Source organism: Oncorhynchus keta, chromosome 3 (assembly GCF_023373465.1).
Source record: "Oncorhynchus keta strain PuntledgeMale-10-30-2019 chromosome 3, Oket_V2, whole genome shotgun sequence".
Classification (NCBI taxonomy): domain Eukaryota; kingdom Metazoa; phylum Chordata; class Actinopteri; order Salmoniformes; family Salmonidae; genus Oncorhynchus; species Oncorhynchus keta.
In genome coordinates, this window is record NC_068423.1 from 31,285,206 (window position 1) to 31,296,549 (window position 11,344).

General features: G+C 42.2%; 1 protein-coding gene and 1 long non-coding RNA gene across 11 annotated transcripts in view; one reads left to right on the forward strand and one right to left on the reverse strand.

Annotated features, from left to right (window-relative positions):
- jag1b (jagged canonical Notch ligand 1b) overlaps positions 1–11,344 on the forward strand; it is a 132,916-nt gene extending 121,572 nt beyond the window's left edge. For 2 of the 3 annotated variants that reach the window (XM_052496081.1, XM_052496086.1), the window contains exon 26: positions 8,095–11,344. In XM_052496081.1, the coding sequence (XP_052352041.1) occupies positions 8,095–8,654 (560 nt within the window). In that variant the 3' untranslated portion in view covers positions 8,655–11,344. The remainder of the gene's footprint in view (positions 1–8,094) is intronic. The other variant, XM_052496089.1, reaches the window with a different exon arrangement.
- Positions 5,333–7,280, reverse strand: LOC127915733 (uncharacterized). 8 transcript variants are annotated; one of them, XR_008091867.1, is made up of 6 exons: positions 7,141–7,242; positions 6,832–6,947; positions 6,593–6,667; positions 5,948–6,152; positions 5,712–5,827; positions 5,333–5,629 (listed from the first exon to the last, which is right to left on the reverse strand). It is a non-coding gene; the product is annotated as an uncharacterized LOC127915733 (long non-coding RNA). The 8 variants fall into 8 exon arrangements; XR_008091879.1 differs by lacking the exon at positions 6,593–6,667 and having other exon boundaries at positions 5,948–6,111; XR_008091883.1 differs by lacking the exon at positions 6,593–6,667 and having other exon boundaries at positions 5,989–6,152.

The window sequence follows — 11,344 nt, forward strand, 5'->3', positions numbered from 1 at the left end:
ACTCTGCTGTCCTAGCATCAGGGGAAGATGGACAGGGACTCTGCTGTCCTAGCATCAGGGGAAGATGGACAGGGACTCTGCTGTCCTAGCTTCAGGGGGAAGATGGACAGGGACTCTGCTGTCCTAGCTTCAGGGGGAAGATGGACAGGGACTCTGCTGTCCTAGCATCAGGGGGAAGATGGACAGGGACTCTGCTGTCCTAGCTTCAGGGGGAAGATGGACAGGGACTCTGCTGTCCTAGCTTCAGGGGGAAGATGGACAGGGACTCTGCTGTCCTAGTTAAAGGGGGAAGCTGGTTCCACCATTGAGGTACCAGGACAGATAAGTGCTTGGGTTGGGCTTGTAGGGTTTGATCATAGCCTGAAGGTAGGGAGGGTCAGTGGACTCAATAGGCTGATTGGGACCAGTGGACTCAATAGGCTGAGTGGGACCAGTGGACTCAATAGGCTGAGTGAGACCAGTGGACTCAATAGGCTGAGTGGGACCAGTGGACTCAATAGGCTGAGTGAGACCAGTGGACTCAATAGGCTGAGTGAGACCAGTGGACTCAATAGGCTGAGTGAGACCAGTGGACTCAATAGGCTGAGTGAGACCAGTGGACTCAATAGGCTGAGTGAGACCAGTGGACTCAATAGGCTGAGTGGGACCAGTGGACTCAATAGGCTGAGTGAGACCAGTGGACTCAATAGGCTGATTGGGACCAGTGGACTCAATAGGCTGAGTGAGACCAGTGGACTCAATAGGCTGAGTTTAGTTTTCCTCCATTTTTCACTCAGTTGCCCGCAGCCCTGTTCTGTAAGCTCACAATGAGTCCCTCAGCCACGGAGCAGGAGGGGAGGGCCGGGCCGGGGGGGAAAGGGGACAGTGCGAGTCATAGGATGTAGAAAGGGAGGAGAGTAGGGTCGACGAGGCAGAATCAGGGAGATAGATACTGGTGGTCCTTCTGTAGCTCAGTTGGTAGAGCATGGCGCTTGAAGTGGGTTCGATTCCCGGACCACCCATACGTAGAATGTATCAACTGTAAGATAAAAGCGTCTGCTAAATGGCATATTATTAGTGATCAGAGACCTGGAGGGAGGTTGCAGTGAGATTAGCAGGAGAACAGCCTCTAGTGAAGATGAAGTCAAACACATTGCCTTCCTTGTGAATGGGGGGGGGCTGAATGGGACAGGGGGGCTGGGACAGGGGGGCTGGGACAGGTCAAGAGGCAAGGAGGGGTTTTAAAGAAATTAATCAAAGGTTGACGTCGGGAGGTTGAAGTCGCCAAGTACGAAGAGAGGTGAGCCATCGTCAGGAAATTAGCTGATCGAGGTGTTAAGTTCATTGAGGAAGTCTCCAAAGACACCTGGTGGGCGATAGATGACAGTGTTGAGCATGAGTGGACAAGTGACAGTGACTGCATGGAATTCAACTGAGGCGACGGACAGGTGACAGAGAGAGAAAAGAGAAAATCTCCAGTTAGGAGAAATGAGTAGCCCTGTGCCACCGTCGGCAACAACCAGATCATCTCCGACAACCAGATCATCTCCGACAACCAGATCATCTCCGACAACCAGATCATCTCCGACTACCAGATCATCTGCGACTATGAGAGAAAACATAAGTCGGGTGAAGAGAGAGCAGCTGGACTAGCAGTGTTCCCAGGGGTGATCCGTGTCCCCGTCAGGGCCAGAAGGTCAAAGGGACTGACGTGCAGCTAAAGGCTGAGATGAACTCGGCGTTCTTGACTGCACATCAGGAGTTCCAAACGCTGCCAGAGACCCATAATGCCACGTGGGTTGTGCTCGCAGGGGTACACTACATTAGAAAGGTTGTAGCCAGAGACCCATAATGCCACGTGGGTTGTGCTCGCAGGGTACACTACATTAGAAAGGTTGTAGCCAAGGGGAGCGTCTGTAGGGAGCCAACATGGACAGGTGCGAACAGGTATAGAAAACACACACAGTTGGCAAAGCTTCAAAAGGGCAATATGAGAATGTGTAAATAACCAGGTAAGACACACACACACACACACACACACACACACACACACACACACACACACACACACACACACACACAGCCACACACACACACACACACACAGCCACACACACACACACACACACAGCCACACACAGCCACACACAGCCACACACACACACAGCCACACACACACACACACACAGCCACACACACACACACACAGCCACACACACACACACACACACAGCCACACACACACACACACACACAGCCACACACACACACACAGCCACACACACACACACAGCCACACACACACACAGCCACACACACACACAGCCACACACACACACAGCCACACACACACACAGACACACACACACACACACACACACACACACACACACACACACACACACACACACACACACACACACAGCCACACACACACAGCCACACACACACAGCCACACACACACAGCCACACACACACAGCCACACACACACACACAGGAAAATTGGTAAGCACCACAACTGTTGTTTAAGATCAGGCTGCTCTTGCTCTCTGTCTCGGTCTGCTGGTCTCTCTTTCGGTCTCTTGCTCTCTGTTTCGGTCTCTCTCTGCTGGTCTCTTTCGGTGTCTCGGTCTCTTGCTCTCTGTCTTGGTCTCTCTCTGCTGGTCTCTCTTTCGGTGTCTCGGTCTCTTGCTTTCTGGCTCGGTCTGCTGGTCTCTCTTTCGGTCTCTTGCTCTCTGTCTCGGTCTGCTGGTCTCTCTTTCGGTGTCTCGGTCTCTTGCTCTCTGTCTCGGTCTACTGGTCTCTCTTTCGGTGTCTCGGTCTCTTGCTCTCTGTCTCGGTCTGCTGGTCTCTCTTTTGGTGTCTCGGTCTCTTGCTCTGTCTTGGTCTCTCTGTTGGTCTCTCGTCAGTCTGTCGCTCTTTCGAACTGCACACACTTGTAGTAGGAAGGATGGAAGAGATGAGGAAGAGATGAGGAAGAGATGAGGAAGAGATGAGGAAGGATGGAAGAGATGAGGAAGAGATGAGGAAGGATGGAAGAGATGAGGAAGGATGGAAGAGATGAGGAAGGATGGAAGAGATGAGGAAGGAGGGAAGAGATGAGGAAGGAGGGAAGAGATGAGGAAGGAGGGAAGAGATGAGGAAGGATGGAAGAGATGAGGAAGGAGGGAAGAGATGAGGAAGGAGGGAAGAGATGAGGAAGGAGGGAAGAGATGAGGAAGAGATGAGGAAGAGATGAGGAAGAGATGAGGAAGAGATGAGGAAGAGATGAGGAAGAGATGAGGAAGAGATGAAAAGGACTGAAACTGAGGAACTGTTCTAACCCTCTACACCAGGGGTGTCAAACTCATTTCGCATCGTGGGCCACATACGGCCTAGGGAGATGTCAAGTGGGCCGGACCATTAAAATTATACCATACTCTGCTATAAATAACCAAAATATCATGTCTTTCCTTTGTTTTGGTGTAAAGAAGCACAAGAACATTAGGAAAATATTGAAATTTAATGAACTATCCTTTTACAAAACATTTCATGAAACACCTCATATTTCCTTAGACAAATGTGCAATTTACTTTTATCATTCACAAATATGCATTGCAACTGATCCCACTGATTGTACAAAGGCACAAAACTTTAATTGGTACTGAAAAATATAGTAATGCACTTTAAGATTAAATGAGACTTTTAAAGAAAGGAATTTTTTAAACCACTTACACATACGCATATAAAATCTAAATGTAATCCCTGGTACACCTTACAAACTAAGAGAGTGATTTTAAATGTGTAATGAAGAAAGTGTTCGCCTGTCCTGTAAATCTGTAAACTTCATACATGAAACATACATACACATACAATACATACTGAAAATGTATGGAGTTGTATGAACAGTAGAATTCCATCACACAACTTTTGTTTTGAAGCTGCTGACTAACATTAAAGTGCACATTTTTTAAATCACCACAGTAAGGATTCATCTTCACAGAGCTGTATTCTTTCAATGCAAACAGTATCTAAGGCAGCATTTTAAAGGTGTTAGTCTAGTCTGGACTTGTATTTGTACCTGAAACTTGGCATCTTTTGGCCTGTACAAGTGCATCAACACCAGGTGTCATGTCCTGACTAGCTGTCACTTTCAGAATGTCATTTAAGTGCTTGTTTGTGAGCCTTGAACGATTTTTGTTTTATTGATATTCATCACTGAGAAAATTTGTTCACAAAGGTAGGTTGTCCCAAACATGCACAAAATTTTAGCAGCCAGGGCTGTTAATTTGGGGTACCCTGGTAGTAGATACTGATAAAATCTGTCCAGACCTACAGAGGCAAATTTGCCCTTCAAATCTGCAGTATTCCTCGTCAGGCTAATATTGGCAAAAGCTTGTCGCTTCTCGGGACATACAAGTTCAGCCGCCTTCATCATGCATCGTTTAACAAAGTCACCGTCGAATACGGCTTCGATGCTAATGCTATTTCGCTAGCAATTAGGTAGCTGGCTTTTACCGCTGCTTCACTGACTTCTCGGCTCTGGATGAAAGTTGACTGCTGTTTCCTCAGACCCGCCAGCAATTCGTTAATCTTATCTCTTCTCAGTTGTCCTTGCAAGCCGTCATATTTTTCGCTGTGATGAGTCTCGTAGTGGCGTCGAATATTATATTCCTTCAATACCGAAACTTGTTGCAAACACACCAAGCACAAAGGTTTTCCGTGCATCTCTGTAAATAAATAGGACGTGGTCCATTTTTTCTTTGAAAATTCTACACTCCTTATCTACTTTTCTCCGTTTGGATAACGACATTTTGGCTAATGATATTAACAACGTCGTAACAAGCAGCAGATGGCGCATTGAACCATCTGCTGTTTTCAGTCTGTCTCAGTGATGCGGCTTGTCTTCTACTCTGATGGAAAGAGTGCGCCCCTTAGCGGATAATCCATGAATTGCAGCGAATTAAAAATATTAATTCCATGTCTTTTATGCATTTTTTCCACTTTCAAATTATCCTGCGGGCCTGATCGAACCTCCTTGGGGGCGTTCCGGCCGCGGGCCGTATGTTTGACACCCCTGCTCTACACGTTCATGGAAAAACCAGTCCTAAATTACACCCTATCCCCTATTAAGTGCACTACTTTTGACCAGGGCTCGTAGGTCCAGTCCTCTTTATCATTAATGGAATGCAGGGCGAACAGCCTTGAGCTGCAGGATTTCATTCATGTGGAGATGTTTTGGAACTTGGCACGGAGTAGAGATGGAGTGAGGGAGAGGAGACAGAAGAGATGAGCGAGACCTTTAGGAGGAGGAAACAGTCTTTATGTTGACGTTTATAACCTTTAGTAGGAGGAAACAGTCTTTATGTTGACGTTTATACCCTTTAGTAGGAGGAAACAGTCTTTATGTTGACGTTTATAACCTTTAGTAGGAGGAAACAGTCTTTATGTTGACGTTTATAACCTTTAGTAGGAGGAAACAGTCTTTATGTTGACGTTTATAACCTTTAGTAGGAGGAAACAGTCTTTATGTTGACGTTTATAACCTTTAGTAGGAGGAAACAGTCTTTATGTTGACGTTTATAACCTTTAGTAGGAGGAAACAGTCTTTATGTTGACGTTTATAACCTTTAGTAGGAGGAAACAGTCTTTATGTTGACGTTTATAACCTTTAGTAGGAGGAAACAGTCTTTATGTTGACGTTTATAACCTTTAGTAGGAGGAAACAGTCTTAATGTTGACGTTTATAACCTTTAGTAGGAGGAAACAGTCTTTATGTTGACGTTTATAACCTTTAGTAGGAGGAAACAGTCTTTATGTTGACGTTTATAACCTTTAGAAACAGTCTTTATGTTGACGTTTATAACCTTTAGTAGGAAACAGTCTTTATGTTGACGTTTATAACCTTTAGTAGGAGGAAACAGTCTTTATGTTGACGTTTATAACCTTTAGTAGGAGGAAACAGTCTTTATGTTGATGTTTATAACCTTTAGTAGGAGGAAACAGTCTTTATGTTGACGTTTATAACCTTTAGTAGGAGGAAACAGTCTTTATGTTGACGTTTATAACCTTTAGTAGGAGGAAACAGTCTTTATGTTGACGTTTATAACCTTTAGTAGGAGGAAACAGTCTTTATGTTGACGTTTATAACCTTTAGTAGGAGGAAACAGTCTTTATGTTGACGTTTATAACCTTTAGTAGGAGGAAACAGTCTTTATGTTGATGTTTATAACCTTTAGTAGGAGGAAACAGTCTTTATGTTGACGTTTATAACCTTTAGAAACAGTCTTTATGTTGACGTTCATAACCTTTAGTAGGAGGAAACAGTCTTTATGTTGACGTTCATAACCTTTAGTAGAAACAGTCTTCATGTTGACGTTTATAACCTTTAGTAGGAGGAAACAGTCTTTATGTTGACGTTTATAACCTTTAGTAGGAGGAACCAGTCTTTATGTTGACGTTTATAACCTTTAGTAGGAGGAAACAGTCTTTATGTTGACGTTTATAACCTTTAGTAGGAGGAAACAGTCTTTATGTTGATGTTTATAACCTTTAGTAGGAGGAAACAGTCTTTATGTTGATGTTTATAACCTTTAGGAGGAGGAAACAGTCTTAATGTTGACGTTCATAACCTTTAGAAACAGTCTTTATGTTGACGTTTATAACCTTTAGTAGGAGGAAACAGTCTTTATGTTGACGTTTATAACCTTTAGTAGGAGGAAACAGTCTTTATGTTGACGTTTATACCCTTTAGTAGGAGGAACCAGTCTTTATGTTGACGTTTATAACCTTTAGTAGGAGGAACCAGTCTTTATGTTGACGTTTATACCCTTTAGTAGGAGGAAACAGTCTTTATGTTGACGTTTATAACCTTTAGAAACAGTCTTTATGTTGACGTTTATAACCTTTAGTAGGAGGAAACAGTCTTTATGTTGACGTTTATAACCTTTAGTAGGAGGAAACAGTCTTTATGTTGACGTTTATAACCTTTAGAAAAACAGTCTTTATGTTGACGTTTATAACCTTTAGTAGGAGGAAACAGTCTTTATGTTGACGTTTATAACCTTTAGTAGGAGGAAACAGTCTTTATGTTGACGTTTATAACCTTTAGTAGGAGGAAACAGTCTTTATGTTGACGTTCATAACCTTTAGAAACAGTCTTCATGTTGACGTTTATAACCTTTAGTAGGAGGAAACAGTCTTTATGTTGACGTTCATAACCTTTAGTAGGAGGAAACAGTCTTTATGTTGACGTTTATAACCTTTAGTAGGAGGAAACAGTCTTTATGTTGACGTTTATAACCTTTAGTAGGAGGAAACAGTCTTTATGTTGACGTTTATAACCTAAAACAGTCTTTATGTTGATGTTTATAACCTTTAGTAGGAGGAAACAGTCTTTATGTTGACGTTTATAACCTTTAGTAGGAGGAACCAGTCTTTATGTTGACGTTTATACCCTTTAGTAGGAGGAAACAGTCTTTATGTTGACGTTTATAACCTTTAGTAGGAGGAAACAGTCTTTATGTTGATGTTTATAACCTTTAGTAGGAGGAAACAGTCTTTATGTTGATGTTTATAACCTTTAGTAGGAGGAAACAGTCTTTATGTTGACGTTTATAACCTTTAGTAGGAGGAAACAGTCTTTATGTTGACGTTTATAACCTTTAGTAGGAGGAAACAGTCTTTATGTTGACGTTTATAACCTTTAGTAGGAGGAAACAGTCTTTATGTTGACGTTTATAACCTTTAGTAGGAGGAAACAGTCTTTATGTTGACGTTTATAACCTTTAGTAGGAGGAAACAGTCTTTATGTTGATGTTTATAACCTTTAGTAGGAGGAAACAGTCTTTATGTTGATGTTTATAACCTTTAGTAGGAGGAAACAGTCTTTATGTTGATGTTTATAACCTTTAGTAGGAGGAAACAGTCTTTATGTTGACGTTTATAACCTTTAGTAGGAGGAAACAGTCTTTATGTTGACGTTTATAACCTTTAGGAGGAGGAAACAGTCTTTATGTTGATGTTTATAACCTTTATTATGAGGAAACAGTCTTTATGTTGACGTTTCTATATTTTAGGACAGACTTTCTTGACAATGAAATGGTTGATGAATTCCTGTTTCTCTCCTATCCAGACTACCTAGTACCCTTGCTGTCCTCTGTCTTCATTCTCCTCTGGATCCTGGCGTTGGTCTCGGTCTTCCTCTACTGCGTGCGTCGCCGTCGGAAACATGGCAGTCACCATGGCAACGGAACCTTGTCATCCGCGGCAACCGACGACAACACAACCAACAATGTGCGTGAGCAGCTCAACCAGATCAAGAACCCGATCAACGAGAAACACGCCGGAGGCGGCGGCCATCTTACAACATCGGTGGCCATCAAGGACTACGAGGATAAGAACTCGATCATCGCCAAGGTACGGACACACCACCCCCCGGAGGGGGAGGAGGACAACGATAAAGAGAGACATATGGGGAACAAAGGACGCTTTGCGGTTCCAGCCAAACAACCCACCTACACACTGGTGGAGCGGGAAGACTGGGGCTTCAATGGAGGCCTGGGGGCCAACGGGCCCAACGAAGGGGACGGCAGGACCCCGGTGCAGCCCAGCTCCAAACACTGGACTAATAAACAGGACAACAGAGCCCTGGAGACGGCACACAGCATGAACAGGATGGACTACATCGTATAGCAGGAAGTGACATTGGAGGCAAGGAAATAAACGCTGTGTAAAGAATTCCCCTTCCTGGACTTTATGGTCACCCCGGCAACGTGGTCCTTCTGACACGTTCTGTGGACAGTGTTGCCGTGCAACCAAAGCCTTTGATCATGCAGAAGAGGACCAGGGGGTGTTCTGGGATTTGTAGTTTTGTAGTTCCTAAACTGTTACGTCATTATTCCGTGACTACAAGGTTGTTTTATTTTGGATATAATAAATGGTACGTCAGATGTGGTACCCTGTTCTCTGTTTAGTGCACTGCTTTTGACCAGAGCCCTATGGGCCAAGTGTACATTGTAGGGAGTAGGTTGCTGTTTTAGACGTTGCTCCTGATCATTTAATGCTAGCTGGCCACACTGGCAGAGCAGGTTGCTTTGGTTGGCAGGATAAGAGGGTGTTGTGTTTTCACATTTCAACACGACACCTAATTCCCTAAATAACGCACTACTTTTGAGCAGAGCCCTTATGGGCCCTGGTCTAAAGTAGTGCACTATGTAGGGAATAGGGGGCTATTTCAGACACGCATTGGTTTAATGTATTTCTCTCTCTCTCTCTAGTAGGTATAAACTAGTTTTGTTTGCCTTTTCAGTTTCATAACAATGTCATGAAATTAAACCAAAAATAAATACAACTTTAGAATGATTTATTTGGGCGGGTGGGGTCGATGTCAGCAGTTGCAATATGAAGAATTTGTGTCTGTTTAGAATGTGTAGATATGTACATTTATTTTTTATTAATCATTGTGTATATTTGATTTATTAACTTAAATAATAATCAAGAGCCTTAAGATATCATTCCTTTTTATTTATATGTTCTGTCTCTAGATGTAAGGTTTTGACAGCTTAGTTTGTTTTTTTGATATTGAACATGTTTTTTATTTTACAAAATGCCCCCAAAAAAATGCTTCTTTTTTTTTTTGCCTGAAATATTTGTTGTTTTGTTTATGATTCTACAGCGTCCATTGTTGATTCTACAGTGTCCATTGTTGATTCTATGATTCTACAGTTTATGATTCTACAGTTTATGATTCTACAGCGTCCATTGTTGATTCTATGATTCTACAGTTTATGATTCTACAGTGTCCATTGTTGATTCTACAGTGTCCATTGTTGATTCTATGATTCTACAGTTTATGATTCTACAGCGTCCATTGTTGATTCTATGATTCTACAGTTTATGATTCTACAGTGTCCATTGTTGATTCTACAGTGTCCATTGTTGATTCTACAGTGTCCATTGTTGATTCTATGATTCTACAGTTTATGATTCTACAGTGTCCATTGTTGATTCTATGATTCTACAGTTTATGATTCTACCATTGTTGCTTAGACTTTGCAGGCTAGAGGGGAAGAAGAAATAAAAACAAAATACAAAATAAATGGTTGCTTTTGGGTTGTAAAACGATTCAGAGATTGAGTGTAGTGGCAGACATTTTCCTTGTGACTACTATTTGAACAAAAATCCTTTAGCAGCATCTTAAGTCACTCATAATCACATACTCAGAAAACAAGTATATCTGCCAATCACGCATAAAGTCATAGCTAGACCCAGGACTTGTCCCACATGGCACCCTATTCCCTATGGGCCCTCGTCAAAAGTAGTGCACCCTATTCCCTATGGGTCCTGGTCAAAAGTAGTGCACCATAAAGTGAATAGGGTGCCATTTGGGATGTAACCCAATCATACTTGAATGGTAGAGGGTCAACAGTCCCGGATCGGTTTGTGCTATCAAATCCATTGCATGCATGATTTGGCAAGATGGCACAAACAGAATAAGAGAGCTGATCTAGGATCAGGTCCTGCCTGTTCATATAAATTGTATTCATTATCCGAAAAGGCCAAACTGATCCTTATACCAGCACTATGAATTGTGGACCCTGGGACTCTTGAGGGGTTATACTACGAAGCAACATCAATTCGCCAGCTAACTTCCACCCAGATAATGTTGTCAAGTATATCTTGTCCCACATGGCACCCAATGGGCCCTCATCAAAAGTAGTGCACCCTATTCCCTATGGGCCCTGGTCAAAAGTAGTGCACTATAAAGTGAATAGGGTGCCATTTGGGAGAGAACAAACACCTCAAACGAACAGTTACATTTTTATTTTTTTTATTTTTAAGCTTCCTGTTTCCTTATTGGCTGCGGTCGACTCACATGAATATATTTTATGTCCGTTATATGCCCACACCGTTAAAACACGGAAAAACTGCTTAACATACTTTATTATTTTTTAGGAAGGAAAAATGTCACTCAATTGTAATTAATTATACGTTATATTTCATAAATCTAGAAACGGTGGACAATGAGGAAAGATAAAACTTGTGTTTTTGGTTGTGTTGACCCAATTGGACAATGTTCAAGTTGATTTTTCAAGTAAGTTATTTACAACTATTTAGTCAATTTAGCTGAAACATTGACCCTGCTTGGTTGTGTGCTGCCGGAAGACTTCTTTAGTTTCTGTTTCAACTATAAAGACGGACATGTTTTCTCTTTCTGAGATCATGGCAACATTCATTTCCTGTCCTTTTTCATTCATTTCCTTTTTCCACCTTTGTGTTATGAGGATGTATTATGTGTTGATGTTGCAATTCTGGCAATATTTTGAAAGTCAATATTTATTAAATATTTTTTATGAAAAGAGAAATTAAAAACTGTCACCGTT